Genomic DNA, 18173 nt, shown 5'->3' with positions numbered 1-18173 from the left:
TAAGCATTATGTTCTTCATTTTGATAAATAGTTTTAAAAGCTCTTTTATTTTTTTTTTTTTTGAAACCGCTAATGTGAGTAAAAAGATAAAAAAAAAATGTACATTTTGATCGTCAACTTTTTTTAAAAGATGACCCTCTAATCTTAAAGAATGGAATATTGAGTTTTGCATTTCCCCTTCAACTTCAACTTTTTTAGATCATATATTTCTCTCCCGATTACGTAAGAAGTTGCGAAAGAGAACACATGTATTTATAGTGAATGAAATAGAATGCACAAGCAAGCTTCAATTTTTTTCTACAATTTTCGTTAATCAGTCAAGATGATGGTGTTAATAACAACAAAGATAATAATTCAGTGGACAACTAATCTTCCACCAGGCCCGCCACACGTTATGCCAAATTAGTTTTTCAAAACACAAGCGTGGTATGTATGAGCCACCCAACTCACCGACAAGTTTCATTCCCTGTTATGGTACCACCCCCATTGCATATTGTACCACCACATTTACTTCTCCAACTCATTCTCTGCCTAGGAAGCTTCGTGACACAGAGGCTAAAACTCATTTATAACACATTGAGTACTTCTAGGCTGTGAGAATTTGGCCATAAAGAATTACTCACTTTTTTTGCGGATTTTTTCTTCATTTTTTTCAAAAATTAGTGTTTGGTCAAGTCAAGTTATATTTAAAATTTGAAAAACTTGTTTTTCAAATTTTTCACAATCAAAACAAGTACATTTTAATAAAAAAAATACTATTGGCCAAATCCAACTCCAACTTCAACCCTAAAATTTCAAAAAAAGTGAATTTTTTTTTTTTGGTTTTTATGGCCAAACGCCTACTTAATATTTTAAACTTTTGCATTAACTTTTTAAATTTTTTATGGAGGGTACAAATGACTCATACTGTAAAGGGAGAATATTTATTTATTTATTTTTTTACATCAGATGCCTGTAAAGGGGGAATATAGAGCACTTAATAATGGTGTAGTACCAAGAAAAAAATAGGATTATAGTGTGATTATCACAAGAGTCTCAACATACATGTACAAACCGGTACCCCTAATTACATGCACTATGTACTTTTAACCAGCGTATTGTTTTGCTCCTTTTCTCCCATCTCTACTTTCCTTTTCAACCTTCCATTAAAGAAAGCTCCAAGAAATGGAGCTTCCCTTTGGGAAATACTCCACTTCAGCTCAAAGATTTGTACTTTTAGTTTTAGCAGTTGCAGTTCTTGGTCTTATCCCTCTTTACCACCCATTTAATTTTTACCCAGCAGATTTAGTAACCCGAAATCCATCTGAAATTTCACCCACATACCATGCTGAAGAGCAGAACATAGACATTAAAGAACCAGAAAAATGTGATATTTTCAGTGGAAAATGGGTTTGGAATCCGGATGCTCCATATTATACAAATATGACATGTACTGAAATCCATGAGCATCAAAATTGTATGAAGTATGGAAGACCAGATAGTGATTATTTGAAGTGGAGATGGAAGCCTAATGGGTGTGAACTGCCCATTTTCAACCCGTTTCAGTTTCTTGAGGTGGTAAGAAACAAGTCTTTGGCAGTTGTGGGTGACTCAGTTGCTAGAAATCAAATGCAGTCATTGATATGCCTCTTGTCCCGGGTAACATTCTCTTCTCTGCAATTCCTTGCTAATTTTGCTTAAACTTTTTATTTTCTTCCATTTGCATAGACCTCATCTGTGGTGAATTATTGCGTCTACATTATTATGCGTTACTCCGGGTCACCTTAGCCAAAAAAAAAAAAAAAAAATCCCAAAATAAATGTCACTTTAGAAATTTAACATAAAATTTGGCAATAAAAAAAAAAAAATCTTTTTTAATATTGCTCAATTCTATAAAAAAACATCTATGTTAATGAATAAGGGTAGTTTAGTAAATATCACATTGTATTTATTTATTCTTAATGAGTATGATTTTTGATGAGATGACACTTAATTTGGGACAGAAGGAGTATAGTTTATCTTAGTTTGGTGAAAACTCTAGCTTGGATTAGCTAGCTTGGTAAAAGTTCTTTTAAATTTATTGTATGATCTAAACCAAAACAAATATATTTATGCGGTTATAAACTACCTCATTAAAATATAAAATTTAATTTTTAAAAAATGAGAAAGTGTGATATTCTTCTTAAAATAATTTAAAAAGGTATGATATATTGATATAAATTGAGACAAAGGGAGTATAGGATTAATGGGGAATATGGTCATTAACAGTAAAATGAAGGACTGGAAATGTAAAATTTTGCGCTTACTATTGATTTTCGATGGGAAGGGAGCATTAAGGGGCCTTAGAACTGTTCAAAGGAGATGTCAGTCTTGTCACAAACCACTTTCAAATTTAAATATATTAACCATTAACTACAAATTTTTTAAAATAATTAGCTTTTGAATTTTTCTTCCCTTATATTTCTGGAGGATGAAGGGTTGACACGGAACTTTTTTATAACATAGGCCCGTTCTGGATTGTGAGAATTTAAAAAACAAATTATAATTTTTTTGAAATTTTTTTTAAGCTTTCATTCAGACAGGCTCATAGTCATTGTCATTTTGGAAACGGTTCTAGTCCAGAAAAGCTTTTTCTCAAAGTAGTACCACAAGAAAAGAAAAGCCAAGACTTACGACAATAGGAGGAACATGGGGGGACGGTGTACAATTTGTCATATTGCTTTTTAATCGACAGAAAATCTTTTGGATTCGAATATTAATTGTAATGCGACTATTTAGCTAGGTCCAAAGAGCTTTTCCCCTTAAAGGACATTTATCTTAAAATAATGCAATTGTTAGAGAATAGGGTCATAACTTGCTGCTTAGAAATGTTAAAGACATAAAAAGATAATTGTGCCCTTCTAGATATTTGTTTGACTAAATCATTAACACAGTGGTTCTTATATTAAGCAAATTTTTATTTTTGGTTTAGTAAAATTCTTCATAGTTCGCTCGGGACAAGCCTATGCTTTGCTAAACACCTCTCTACTTCATGTGTCATAGACGTTAGCACTAAACTAATCTAAACAAAAATCAAAGAAGAAATAATAAATTTGATATTCTTTTTTCTGTTTTAGGTGGAATATCCTGTTGATATTTCTGACAATCCAGATCAATCTTTCAAAAAGTATAAATACGCAACTTACAACTTCACTCTAGCAATGTATTGGTCACCATTTTTGGTTTCAACGAAAGAAGCAGATGCAGATGGTCCATGCCATACTGGACTCTACAACCTTTACCTAGATGAAGCAGATGAGAAATGGACCACCCAAATTGAGGGGTATGACTATGTCATCTTAAACGCAGGCCATTGGTTTGCCATTTGCAGTGTCTCTTCGAGAATTAACCAATTAGTTGGTTACTCCGGTACTGTGGACTGCCAAAAAAAAAAAAAAAATCCCTATGCCTACCAAAGGGCATTTAGAAATTTAAAATCAATTTGGCAATAAAAAAAATTTTAAGGGTGTTGCGATTCTTAGTTAATGACTAGTTTGCACCTTCTCATTATGAAGGCGGGGAGTGGATTTTTAAGGAGGTGATTGTTAATTTGGGACAAGGCCATATGGAAGTTTATCGAGACGTGTTGGAGGCAAAGCTTGGAGCAATATAGGATCAAGTTCTTTTGAAGAGTTTAAGGTTGATCGGAGAAAGAAGGGAAGATATAAGGGGAAGACTATTCATTAAAATATTATTGGATACAAAAATGAAAGTGTGATGTTGTTCTTAAAATAAGACCAGAAGGTATCCAAGTAAATATATTGGATATAAATGAGACAAAGTGGTGAATGACTGTGTGCATTGGTGCTTGCCAGGTCCCATTGATTCTTGGGCTGATTTCTTGTTTCATATGTTCAAGATGGAAGGCATCAGATCCCTAGAGGAAAAGCTTCTATGAGAGAGCAACATTGTACAATGTACTGTAATTTTTTATTTGTTTCAGTTATTTTAGGATTTTGTAAAATGATCTAGAGGAATTTTCTTCCCTGTTATTTGGTTAGTGGGGTTGCCTTGATTATACAAGGATAACCATTGGCATAAATTGGAGGCAGGAGAGTTCTAGGCTGTATAAACCCACAGCATATTATTGGAAAGTAATGTGGGAAAGCTCTAAGTCTCAGTAGTACCACATGGACCATAACAAACCACTAAGGATAGACAAAACATTATTGCCAACTTTCGATTGGAGAAAATTTTCACGAAAACATAATACTCATACACGATTATTACTAATCACCACATGATTGTTATCTTAAAATAATGCAATTGTTAGAGAATAGGGTTTTTCATCAAAAAAAAAAAATGATTTTGTTCCTCCCAAATGCACCAAACACAGGGTTGCGATATTAAGCAAATAAAAATTTTATGGCATATCATTCTTCATATTGACAAGCCTTTGCTTTGCTAAACACCTCTCTAATAAATGAACTGTTTACGTTAGCACTAAACTGAAACCAAAAGAAATCTAAAAAGAATAACAAAAAATTTACTAGGAAAATAGTTTTAGAAGCACTCACTAATTTGTCGGCAATTTCGTGACCTATTTCTCTATTTTCCCTTTCTAATGATAACCTAATTTATTCCTTTGTTGATTCTAATCAAAAGAAGCAGATGCAGGAAAGTCCATGAAACTGGACTCTTCAATTCGTACCTAAATGCACTAAATGATGAATTTAAGAAATGAATTGAAAACTTGCTAAGTGACAAGTTTAGATTCTATGCCATTGGTTTGCCCATGCAGTGTATCTTCGAGAACAACCAACGAGTTTTTGCCAACTTGACTGCCAAATATTGCTTGTGAACTCGGATTATGATAAAAAGTGGCATTCAGAACTACTCTTAAAGCCATCAACAACTTAGAAAATTTCATATTTACAAATCTTAGTTTTTTGTTCTATTCGTTGTATTTCGCGTTTTTGGAAAATGATTGTGTAACGACAAATACAAAGTTCGAGACTGAGTTGGAGGGTCATTTTGGAAATATAGGAAAGTTAAGAAAAGGTTGCGGAGAAAGAAGGGAAGATGAAGGGGAAGAGATCTCAGATTATTGGATACAACACATGCTCTTTCTTTCATGAGACCAGATGGTCATCCAATCAAATTAAATCAACCATGAATGACTGCATGTGCATTGGTGCTCCATAATAACCCCATTTCTCTTCCAAATTACTCCATTCCAAACTTTTAGAAATCTTCCAAATAGGAAAAAATTCTATGGAATACAATAAATGTACTGTGATTTTTTATTTGTTTCAGTTATTTTAGGATTGTTGTGGTGATCATAGATACAATGTTACTTGGTTAATATAACGAAATATATCGTAAAATTGTTTCATAAATTGGAGGCGGGGAGAGTTCTAGGCTGTATAAACCCACAGCATATTATTGGAATAGTAATGTGGGACTCTAAGTCTCATGCCTTGCAATGGACCATAACAAACCATTAAGGATAGACAAAACATTATTGCCAACTTTCGATTGGAGAAAAATTTCACGAAAACATAATACTCATACACGATGTTACTAATCACCACATGATTGTTATTCCTGCGGCCTACTTTAATACTCAATCAAACATTAGTAATTGTGCATAATATTTTAATATAACAATAGTAATATGTTTTTGATCAAAAAAAAAAAAAATGATTTTGTTCCTCCCAAATGCACCAAGTCTAAGGGTGCGATGACTTTTAGTATAAAAATTCTATATGGCATATCATTAGATTGAGTATTGAATTTTGATTTGTAAATCTTAATAAATGAACTTTTATGTGCTTAAACTATGAAACCAAAAGAAATCTAAAAAGAATAACAAAAAATTTACTAGGAAAATAGTTTTAGAACTTGACATATTTGTCGAAGGAATCGTGACCTATTTCTCTATTTTCCCTTTCTAAGGGGAGACCTAATTTAGAGAGAGAAATCAAAAGGGTTGGTTCCCAAATAATTCAGGAAAGCTGAAACATGTCTTTCAATTCGTTCCAAATGCACTAAAAAGATGATCATTTAAGAAATGAATCTTAAACTTGCTCATTTGAAATATTTTAGTTATAAACAATAAATAAAAATGCAAAATTGCCAATTATTATTGGAAAGTATTATGGGTCGTAATTATGACAAAAAGTTTTCCAAAGAACAATACTTGACAGCTAACACCAAAGGCTATTGACAATAACAAGATTAATGGGCCGCTTTTAAATAAAATGCCAGCTTGGGATTTTTGTCCTGCAATAGAAAATCAAGGTTGTTCATAAATCACAATCAAAATTTCTTTTCAATTGAAAATAAATTCAGATTTTTCCAACTCTAATGATACGTACTTATCTGAGTTAGTTTCTTGAAATTATGAGTGCTCTTGTTGCTGTTCCTTTTTTTTTTTTTTTTTTTTTTTTTTTTTTTTAATTTATTTACTTTAGAACATAAAGATGGACAGGTTAAACTATAACACATTTTTCAATCCAAACGAAAGTTTTAGCTTGTAGTACTATGTATTAACTGATTTGGCCCATGACATGTTTATAGGGCCGGCTAAATGCTGAAGCAGCTAAAGCTGCTGCTTTAGGCCCCATAATTTTTGGGGCCCCAATTTTTCCAAATATGTGTATATATTAGATTTAATTTTTATATGTTGTTAGTATAAATAATTTTTTAGATCATTTAATGGATATCTATCGAAAAGTCTCCTTAAAAAAATGAGATTTGAAATTTTAAAAATAGGATATGTTATCTACTACAACATATAAATATAATCTAATGGTGTAAAAATTCCTTACACCTATGGTTATACAACTTAAACTCATTAATTTATTTTAAAAGAAATTTATACATATGATTTTTAAAAAAAAAAAAAAAAAACCCAAGGCCTCTGATTGAAATTTTGCTTTAGGACACAATATTTGTTGAGCCGCCCCTCTTATCGGCTCGATCCAATTTGCTTGATTTTTGTTAAGTTTTTCTTTTTGGGAGGGAAAATGGGGTAGGAGATTACAAGGTGTGGAATCAAACCCTCACTAATAAGGTAAAAGTTCAGGTAGCCAACCAATTGAATATTATTGTTAAGTGACAGCTTGGCCATGAATATTTTTACTTTTTATCAAAGTTAGAATTTAAAAAATCATGTTTGGCCATAAAATTCCAGAATCTAAAAAACACTAAAAAGTTGTTTTCACTTTTTTCTCTACAAATCACTCAGAAAATTTTAAAAACAACTCCAATTTTTGTTCATGGCAAAACACAACTCCAATTTTCAAATATCATTTTTACTTTGAAAACGAAAACTACTTTTTTCTAGTACTCACAATTTTCATGGCCAAACGGGCCTGCTACAGGGGCGTATGTAGCACATTGGGTGGGGGTTCAATTGAACTCAAACTTTCGACACCAGCATAAATTTATGTGTAAAAATCTATCAAAATTGCAATAATAGAGACATGAACCCCATAACTTTTAAATAAATGGTTTATACGCTAAGCTAATCTTTAAAAAGTTGAACCCCTAAAGTTTTAAATCTTGCTATCCGCTTCCGCCCTAAGTATGTCTTTCAAATTAGACTAATTACGGCAGCAATTGCCCTTCTTTTTGGTCTAAATTTTGCCCATGGTTAACGCGGTACACAAATTTTGCCCTTCATATTTGTGGTCTTTTAAGTTTTGCCCAGCTTGGATACGAGGTTTTGGCTCAACCCCCGCTCAACATAAAATAAAGAAATAATTTGCAAAGGTATTATGGAAAAGTGTTTGCCCCTCCCAAGATAATGTCCTTAAAGGAAAACTAAAGTTATGCCGGAGGGGCATAACTTTTCTCAAGACATGGTTTAGTTATGCCTTATGGAGCAAAACTTTTCCTTAAGGAACTATGTTATGACAAGTGAGATTTTTAATTAAGATAACCAAAAGTATGTTCTTTAACTAAAAGTGTGCCTTCGAAAAGTTAAAAAAAAAAAAAAAAAAAAATGTCTTAAGCGAAGTCCGCCCTCCGCATAACTTCCTTAAGGAAAACTAAAGTTATCTATGTGGCATAATTTTAGTTTTGTCCTTTACGGGCAAAACTTTTCCTTAAGGAATTATGCCTTGATAAATGATTTTTAAAGGATGATAACCAAAAGTATGCCTTAACTAAAAGTGTGCCTTGAAAAGTTAAAAAAAAAAAAAAAAAAAAAAGTCTCAAGGTCAACCCCTCCTGGCATAACTTCCTTAGGGAAAACTAAAGTTATGCTTGAGGGGGCACAACTTTTCCTCAAGGTATAATTTAGTTTTGCCTTACGGGGCAAAATTTTTCTCAAGGAACTATGCCTTATGGGGCATACTTTTAATTAAGGCATAACCAAAAGTATGCCTTAACTAAAAGTGTGCCTTTAAAAAAAAAAAAAAATCTAAAACAAAGTCGCCCCTCCAAGCATAACTTCCTTATGAAAAACTAAAGTTATGGCGGAGGGGGCATAACTTCTCAAGGCATAATTTAGTTTTGCCTTATGGGGCAAAATTTTCCTTAAGGAACTATGCCTTATGGGAGTATACTTTTAATTAAGGCATAACCAAAAGTATGCCTTAACTAAAAGTGTGCCTTGAAAAGTTAAAAAAAAAAAAAAAAATGTCTCAAGGCAAACTTTGGTTTTTCCCAAGATAACTTGCGATTGTCATGATCTTGGATCCAGGCATACACTCTTCCACCCCCTCGCTTTATAAATTATTTTTTTATTTTATGCACGAAGGGGGTTCGGAACCTAACCTCGTGCTCCGGGCGGCAAAACTTGAAACACAAATATGAGAAAATTTAAAGACCACCCCAAAAGAAGGGCAATCCGTGCAAAAAATTGTTTCAAATTTCAAGTGGTTGGTCAATGTATGAGAAGAGTAACTTTAAGGTCAAAATTGGAATTCAAAGAAACTATTTTTATCAATGGCGGATCACACGTGAAATTAACAGTACTTTAAAAGGCAGAAATAGAGCATAGATAAGAAGGAGCTAAAAAGCAATGCAAAGTCACTCAAGATGTATCATCATTCAGCTAATTGCCGCCAAGCTACTCCATGTTTTAAGTCTCCAACAACTTATTTTCACCTTTTTCCTCCGCAAGTTATTGAAATTGGATAACATAATCATTTTCCAATTAATAAAGTAAAGCTTTAAGGTCGATAACAGTAAGTTTTGAATAAGTTGTATTAATGATAGTCGCACATCTCATGTGAACCTAGGACGATCGCTAGCTTAGTCAAATATAGTTACAAAAGATATTATTGACTGCACTATATATCTACCCGGCAGTATTAAACATAAAAGTGAATTCTGTTAAAACACAAATAAACTTTTGTGGCAGAAATATCTGTGTAGATTCAAATGTTGGTTTTCAATATATTTATATTCTATACATACGATTGGTTTAATTCCTCTCCAACTCTGCACTGGATTTAATAAGTGATTTCCGCTATCTGTTGAAGTAGAACAGGTAATTTTCACTTTAATGACAAATCATGTACAACTCACCATGTCTAATATGCTGCTAATTATTAGATTCTAGAACCAGAGTATTAACAAATGCTAAAGAGTCGATCAAGATAATAATCATTTAGCCAATAATACCAAACTTATCTACAGTAAAAGTAGCTTTTTCATCATTGATTTTCTTACTATATAAACTGCTCACAACATTTTGATCCTCGTAACATCACTTGCAGATGAAGGGTGGTCCGGCAGAGCTCTTTGACAGCTTTAGGAAAGTTGTTCTACCAATCTTGACATTAGTTCTCCTAGTCAAGATCACATTCTCTTCATATAATTTTCCCACTGATTATTTGTTGCAAAATCTTGAATCAAGTCTCAATGGATCAAAAATTACTAGCATGAATGGTTCAGAAAAAGCAGGGATAAAGCAGCAAACATGTAACATCTTTGTGGGAAAATGGGTACCATATCCAAAGGGACCATACTATACAAATGAGACGAACTGTGCCATCGATGACCGACAGAATTGCATGAAATTTGGAAGACCGGACAGTGATTTCATACATTGGAGATGGAAGCCAGATGATTGTGAGCTTCCACTTTTTGATGCTATTCAATTTCTGGAACTTGTGCGTGGCAAGACTTTGGCTTTTGTTGGAGACTCCCTAGGAAGAAACCAAATGCAGTCACTGGTGTGCATTCTAGCTAGTGTAAGTGTTCTTCTCTTCAATCAGCAACTTTTGTGCTTCCATTGCTATGCTTTCAGCTTATCCTAAAAATCATCATTCTATGCACTGACCATGTAAAAAATATTTATATAATCAGATCACTTATAAGGTAATTATCGGTAAATCTCTATAATAATCATTAACTGATGTAATTATAGGTAAATTGATAAAAAAGGACAGCTCACAAGACATAGCATCCCGCATTCACACAGGATCTTGTGAAGGCTGCACTTTGAATATGATGCAAGCAATCAGTGACTAATTCTACAACTCCACCTATAGGTCACATGGAATAAAGTTTACATGTTGCTCTGGAATTTCCATTCATAGTCATTAATTAATAACATGGTAAAATGGGTGACTGACGTGCATTGACAAGTTAAATTCACTAACAAATTAACGTGATTTGAGAAGAAAATTAAGCTATCAATGTATTTGACTGGTTTTGGGATGGTTGATGCAAGTCAAATGGTCTGAGGGAAGTTTTGACAAGTGTTTCAGGGAATAACAGTGATAATTAGGGTGGAAAAAACCCTGTGGATTATTTATCTTTTTGATTTGATTTGGTCGACTACGCTCTAAAGGTTTAACATGCTAAATCCCATGATACAGATGTTCAGAATTGGCAAAATCAAAATTGTGACATCCATCTTCCAAAAATCCTAGTAGCTTATTTTATTTTCCTACATTCTTGCTAATCAGAATATCATGTGCATATCTCAGGCAGTCATTCCCGTCGATGTATCAGTAACTAAGGACACAAGATTCAGGCGATGGTTGTATAAAGATTACAACTTCACAATCATAGCCTTATGGTCTCCAGAGTTGATCAAATCCTATGAATCTAATCCTAATGGCGATCCTTATTACAGTCTCATGAATCTGTATCTGGACAAAGCCGACGATGTCTGGGCAAGTCAGGTTGAAAAAGCGAATATTATCATAATCAATGGAGGCCAATGGTTCTTTAGGCCATTTTTGTACTACGAAAACGATAAGCTCATTGGTTGTCACAAATGCAATGACAAAAATGTTACAGAACTTAGCCCTTATTATGGATACAGAATGGCGTTTCGTACAGCTTTCAAGACCCTTTTAAGCCTCAAGAAATTAAAGGGTAGGTTGGTAATGTTAAGGCCATTTTCTCCAGCACATTTTGAGAATGGAGAATGGAATAAAGGAGGGAATTGCAATAGAACAAGACCTTTTAAAACCAAAGAAATTAAGTTGGAGGGATATACAAAGGAGATGTATTTGACTCAATTGGAGGAATTTAAGGCAGCACAAAAGGAAGGTAGAAAAAGGGGTGTCAAGTTCAGATTGCTAGATACAACCAAAGCCATGGTAATGAGACCAGATGGGCATCCTGATCATTATGGACATTGGCCAAATGAAAAGAAACTACCTGATTGTGTGCATTGGTGTATGCCAGGCCCTGTTGATACTTGGAATGAGCTTTTGCAAGCCACTTTGAAGAAGGAAGCATATTGATTTATCGAGAGATAGAAACAGAATTATGCTTAGAAAGATAAAGAATTAGTTGCATTACTCTTAAAATCAGCCATTAATGTTTTTGTGTTAAGGTAGGTGGTTTGCATCACACTTCCTTGACTTGCATCCCTGTGTACCAAGCTACCTTTTTTTTTAATTCTTGAAATGGCGCCAGTCATTTAGTAAATTTATATCTATCTTTAGATTTTGGTAACAACGGTATAATAGCTTTTTAAATGTTGTGTAATACTATAATCTCTTAGGAAATCTACAGAAGTCCTTGTCGTCCATGCAATTCTTAACCTTCAAAATTTGAAATTCTGCTTTATGTTAATGCTTAAGGTTCCAGCTTTTGAATATGTTCTGTTTGGGAGTTGGAAAATTAGCTATCAAGAGAACAGAGTAAAGAGAATAAAAAAAGATGTGTCCTTTGGAAGATTTAGTTTAGGAGAACAATTATAGAGTGGTTTAGAGAGAAACCTATTGAATTGGTATCTTTGTGTTTAAAAGAAAACAGATAGTACTACTAACATATAATAAGTTGAGACATGGTAATAAACTAATTAATATTGTATTTTTTGCGCGGATTGTCTTTCTTTTGGGTGGTCTTTAAATTTTCAAAAATTAATTTATCTTAACTTTTAAATTTTGTGAAATCGATGAAAAGGTAGGTGAATACATGCATGAGCCGCCCAAATTCTATGCTGATATTAAAAGGTGAAGCGGATCAACGTTTTATGACATACATACATACAAACATAAAATTAATTATCTTATGCATGACATTTTCACATAATTAACCATCTTAACACAGAACCCTAATTCATTAACCAGCATTTGGTTTCAACTATCACACATTATAAAATTTGAACAAACCATGTAGTTGATTTTTCCTCATCACAAGTAACAGTCAAAAGTAGATATTGTAGACTAGTCTTCACACTGCTCGATAAAGTTAATATTGAGTTTTCTAACAAAAGAAAAGGACAAATTATCATAGCATTGTTGACAATCTCGGATCAATCATACAGTCCGTTTGGATTGGCTTATAAATTGATCAAACACTTTTATAAGTTACATTTTAAGTTTTTGGAAAAAAAAAAAAATAAAATATAGCTTAAATTAAATTAAAAATTTTTAGTTAAACATAACTAAAACTCACGAGAGTTGCGAAATTCAAACCGCAACTTATTTTTTTAAATTTTTAAAAAGTCGGATTTTTAGTTTGATCAATAACAACAACAACTCAAAGATTTTAGAGGGATAAAATTTAAAGACCAGCAATTTGAGGGATAAAATTTAAAGACCACTCCAAAAGAAGTTGTTTTATGAATTTTCTTGCCATTAATGAATTTAAAGGCCATTAATATTTTCTTGCCCCAAACAATAGGCCGATAAAAGACCACTTTAGTCCATTTGTTATGGGCTACATTTTCAGCCCAACCAAGCCTGTCCTTAACCAATGTCCAAGAGCAAGAAGCACTAGCAAGATTTGGGACAATTTAAGATTGAATGAAAGTGGAGTGGTCTTAAATTTCTGTCTCTCTCAAATCAATAAACCTTGAGTTTTTATCCTTTGCTAAAAAGCTCTTTGTGGTGAAAGGGTCCAAATCTCCACCTACCAAAAATTGAAAAAAATCTCGCAAGGCATACGTTGGGATTCGCAGGGTTCAAACTCTGCATTAAGACGAAGAAAAATTATTCTTCTAATGCAAACCTCTCCTTAAAGTTTACTTTTGGGTTCCGATTTTTTTTTTAACCGTCATAGCCAACCTGCACCTCGGGATGTTAAGCGAAGGACAAATATTAAAGACCATCAATTTGAGGGACAACAATTAAAGACCACCCCAAAAGAAAAACAATTCGCGCAAAAAAATGCAAGACAGGTGTCTTGATTGGTGAAATTGCAATTCCTTCATCTATTCCAACTCCACAATGTATTGACACTCTGCCAGGAAAAAAATTTTATTACGTGACACAACCGATAGTAGCTATGTGAGATTTTTTTGATCTCACAAAAAAAAAAATCTAAAGTTTGTGAATTCAAAAGTATAAATATGTGCCCACCAATCTAAAGGTAGACATTTCATTATTCACATTTCACATTTCGTATGTTGTTGCTGCTGCGTACATTTCACATTATAATGCTATTCATAATCGCATTTCACTTTTGATTACAAAATATTCGTCTTATTTCCTCAAGTTGAACAACTTCTGTTCCTCCAAATTCAAATTAATAGAAACTATTAGTATTATTCACATCCTATTGCAAAGTTTATGTGTATATATATATATATATATATATATATATATATATATATATATATGCTTTTAACCTTTTGCGTATAAGTTTGAGCTTTCTTAACGTGGCTCATTTGATGACTCAGTATATGAATATTATCACAAATCTATTGACACAAAATATAGAATCTTTTGCACGTAAAATGATGATTGTGAGTTTGTTTGTTCACGCTGATAGTGTTTTTGAACTATAACACATTATTCTGAACACTTCTTGACCAAACTCAATTTCCCTTTAAATTGTGATAAGAAAAAAATTAAAGTAAATTCCACTGGTACCCTTACTTTTTGAGCCCAAGACTTTTCTAACCCAAAAATAAATTTTTGGAACCAAACTAACTCATTAAAAAAAAAAAAAAAAAAACTAAATAGCCTTTAGGATTATTATGTGCGTAAAAGCATCAAAGTGTACATTTACACTTTAGTCCTTTTTCTTTTACCCTCCGACCCCAACCTTTATTCTTTGGAAATCAAACTCAAAATTAAGCTTTTTTTCATACTTTGACCGAAAATTAGTGACGTTTCAAAACACCGGAATATAAATATTTTATATAGAACTTAATATTTTTTTTCATGTACAATAATATCGACTCATTACATCAAGTATACATATACATTTAGATCGTCGTTTTAGAGGTTGTAAAGTGCTCGAAGTTTGAAAACTTGTTATACATATACATTTAGATCGTCGTTATAGGGTTCTAATTAATATAGCACGTCGCACGAGTTATTATTAATCGAAAATAAATACTAAAATAACTAATTATCATTAAAAAAAATAATACCCAAAACTATATATAATATTAACATAAAATGTACATTTTATTTACAAATATACAATCTCCTAAGGCCTAAGGATCCTTCTAACCCTACCACCCTCACTATCATCAAGATCATCTCTCCTCCTCTTAATGACAGGATGATTTATGGCATGATCATCCTTTCTTCCCTTCTTCAGGCCCTGGGTGAAAATATGCTTCCTCTGGGAGACGGCGGCGGTCTCCACCTGAGTAGCCTCAGTAGATGCCTCAGGAGATGACTCAATCGGAGGAGACTGGACCACAGGAGCAGAAGAATGAACCTGAAATAACATATAAACAATTTAATTTAGATTTATCATAAACTAAACATGAAATAACATATAAACAATTATTTAATAAATTATTTCTTTGTAAAAAAACAAACCTATGTGTCGACGGCCTCCTGAGATGGCTGGTCAGAGGGCTCCTTAGCTGGCTCCCTCAACGGTCTCCGAGCGCTACCGGGAGGCGCTGGAGGTGGAGACGGGTCAATCTGAACGGGCGGAGACGGGTCCACAGGCGCAGAAGAATGAACCTATAATACATGTAAATAATTTAGTTTAGATTAATAAAATAATTAATTAATACATTATTTTATTGTAAAAAAATAAACCTGTGTGTCGACGGGCTCCTGAGATGGCATGTGAGAGGGCTCCTGAACGGCCCGCGGAGCCAGAGATGCAGATGGTGCCGTAGGCCTGGCTGTAGCACGAAGAATGTAGTCATCGAAAATAATATCTAAGTCTATGTCCTCATCTCCGCCTCCCATATGTAGATTAGTAACTGGCACCTCTGGAAATGATAACCAAGGATCATAATGTGGGACCATCTCGGCGTATATCCGGTGTGCGTGAAGTCGACGGCACGGAAGAAGAAGTCGACGGGATATCGCCCAGCCGACGAGCTCGACGGGCTATATCGTCAAGCTCATCTACTAGACCTCTGCCAGCCCGACCACCTCTGCCAGCCAGATCACCTTTGCCAGCCCGACCACCTCTATCAGCCCTACCACCCTCAAGAACACCCTCTGGTACATCCTCATCGACACGATGCCACTCCTGTGCCCGTGTCATACCAGTGTCGATAAGATGAACTATCCGTGATACATATGCCGCTATCCCGGGGTCGGTGGACTCCATAAGGGGAATGCTCTCATGGCGTATCATCAGAGTCATCTGTAGCTGTATATATTTGCAAATTTTAAGAATTGAATAAATTCGTAAAGTAATACATAATAAGAAGGCAATTGAGTAAACTTACCAGCGCCTCATACGCTCCTGAGAGTGATGCATATCCTCGGCCATCAGGACGCGGCGTCGAGGGTCGGGTATCGGAGCTAGTGATATGCATGTACCACGTCATGTACTCGGACCGGAGTGTCATGTCCGACCACATTGCTAGAGTCGTCATCCTCGCGTTCCATGCATCGAATTCATGGTGCATACGCGCGCCGTGCCGCCTCGTCGATCAAACGCTCGTCCCACAGTGTAATGGGTGTGCTAACGTGTAGCCGCGGGTATGTTACGTACATGCCCAAAGCGCCATAATACGCGGTCGGGTGCGTGATGCTCAACGATGTCCATATGGATCAATAAACACGTGCGGTTCCATGTGCTTCACCCCTACAAAACACCGGCGGTGACCCAAAATATCGATCATACGGCTTCCATATGAAAGCCTATAAAAGGAATTCAACTAGTTAACAATAAAAGACTAACAAAAATAACAAACTAATGTTAAATAAAAAAAACTTACCTCGGGCGCCGTCATGCGGTCTAACTGATCCTTAAACGGGAGAATGACATGGTGCATCTTCACACCTCTGGTATAGCCTCGCGACCATCTCCGCACGTAGGGCATATCCTCAGCTACATAGTCATCGGGAGGATGAGCAGATATGGGCTGAAAAGGTCTCAACCTAGTCCACACCCATATCTGTCATAGTTATCAAAAAAAATTATTTATCAGTCGTCATTTCGAAAAAATATATTTATTGTTTTATCTACACACACTTAAATATATTACCTGAAGAAGAGGGCTAAATGCAGCGACCTCAAGCCTCTCGCCGCATAGAGGCTCGATCAAATCCTCTCGTACATGTAAGCCCCGGCGGCCCCAACTATAACATTCGGCCGTTTGGTCTAGGTCCTCAATAAAGACAGATACCTAATGCTCATATCCGCACCCGACGTGTTCGGGAACATGATGCCCCCGAATATGATGAGAAGATATAAGCGAGCACGTCGATCAACATCAGCCTGAGGCGTTGCCTCGTTAATCAGACCCTGCAGATCTACGAGGCGCAAGTGAGCATGGAGGGAGGACCGTAACAACTGACTCCGTCCACGCATATCCCTTTGCAGAGGCTCGAAACCAGTGAGCCTAGTCAACTCCTGGCAATACGGCAGCATCTGCGGAGCCTCCACTCTATACACGCCCGTCCATCAATCGCCAGACCATACATCACCTCGACATCCCGGGGTGATGGTAGCCTCGCCCGGTGCGGAGATGAAATGTATGGGTCTCCGGTCGCCAGCGCTTAATCATGGCCGTCACTAGAGCCCTATCGTGCACAAGCCGACCAACCTCGATGCACCGGTAGATACCACTTCGACGTAGTATATCTATGACATGGGGATGTGGGGGAATAACCTCTAGAATATCCCATACTGACTCCCCCGAACGGGTATGGACCACTCTATTAGAGGATACCGGTGCATCCCATACATACTGGGACCTATGCTCATGCTGTAGATAAAGTGCCTCATTTGTCGAAGGGTCCCGCTCCATGGTGTGTGTCCTATCTATTTTAGGCATTTTAAATTAATCATTAATACATGAAGTAAGGATTAAAGTGGTATATTTTTTACGCATTTTAAATTAATCATTATTATTTTAATTAATCTCTAATACGTAGTATTAGTTATGTAATCTTTTACCGAGAAATTATACAAAGTATTGAATCCTAAACTAAGGATTTTCAATTGCTAATTAGCAAATAAATAAATTAACAATTAAAGATATAAAGATTAATAATTAGTAAATCAAAAAATTAACAATTAGCTAGCAAACAATTAGCATATAATTAATAAATAAACAATTAACTAACTAATCAAATAATAAAAAATTAATTAGCATATAATTATTAAATAAACAATTAACTAACTAATCAAATAATTAACAAATTATTAGCAAATAAACAATTATCTTAACGAAAACTAAATAAATAAATAGCTAGTCTAACAATTGAAATAACTAATCTAACAATTACCAAATACTAAATAAACAATTAACAAATTAACAACAAATAAACAAATAAAAAAAATTTAAAAAAATGAAAAAAGGGGCTGAAAACAGCACTTTTGCGCACAAAAAAAGTGCGTAAAAGTTTTTT

The 18173-nt window shown here is 34.6% G+C and overlaps 2 protein-coding genes across 2 annotated transcripts; both read left to right on the top strand.

The window, feature by feature from the left end:
* The first annotated feature begins 942 nt into the window (after positions 1 to 942).
* On the top strand, positions 943 to 4819 carry LOC132047881 (protein trichome birefringence-like 19). Its single transcript, XM_059438857.1, has 3 exons — positions 943 to 1638; positions 3096 to 3350; positions 4760 to 4819. The coding sequence occupies exons 1-3, from the start codon at positions 1165 to 1167 to the stop codon at positions 4817 to 4819; spliced, it is 789 nt and encodes a 262-aa protein (XP_059294840.1). The 5' UTR covers positions 943 to 1164.
* A 4485-nt stretch (positions 4820 to 9304) lies between these two features.
* Positions 9305 to 11968, top strand: LOC132046962 (protein trichome birefringence-like 19). Its single transcript, XM_059437819.1, has 3 exons — positions 9305 to 9463; positions 9693 to 10169; positions 10911 to 11968. Exons 2-3 carry the CDS (start codon positions 9693 to 9695, stop codon positions 11676 to 11678), a joined length of 1245 nt encoding a protein of 414 aa, XP_059293802.1. The 5' UTR covers positions 9305 to 9463; the 3' UTR covers positions 11679 to 11968.
* Positions 11969 to 18173: the final 6205 nt, after the last annotated feature.

This window comes from Lycium ferocissimum, chromosome 2 (assembly GCF_029784015.1).
Source record: "Lycium ferocissimum isolate CSIRO_LF1 chromosome 2, AGI_CSIRO_Lferr_CH_V1, whole genome shotgun sequence".
Lineage (NCBI taxonomy): Eukaryota > Viridiplantae > Streptophyta > Magnoliopsida > Solanales > Solanaceae > Lycium > Lycium ferocissimum.
This window is presented reverse-complemented; position numbering and strand designations above follow the sequence as displayed.

Excerpts from the sequence above, each read along its gene's own strand:
- LOC132047881 (XM_059438857.1), top strand. The coding sequence starts at position 1,165 with ATGGAGCTTCCCTTTGGGAAATACTCCACTTCAGCTCAAAGATTTGTA. Across the intron at positions 1,639-3,095 it reads TGATATGCCTCTTGTCCCGG|GTGGAATATCCTGTTGATAT; the intron begins GTAACATTCTCT and ends TTTCTGTTTTAG. Across the intron at positions 3,351-4,759 it reads ATTGGTTTGCCATTTGCAGT|TGTATCTTCGAGAACAACCA; the intron begins GTCTCTTCGAGA and ends TTGCCCATGCAG.
- LOC132046962 (XM_059437819.1), top strand. The coding sequence starts at position 9,693 with ATGAAGGGTGGTCCGGCAGAGCTCTTTGACAGCTTTAGGAAAGTTGTT. Across the intron at positions 10,170-10,910 it reads TGGTGTGCATTCTAGCTAGT|GCAGTCATTCCCGTCGATGT; the intron begins GTAAGTGTTCTT and ends TGCATATCTCAG.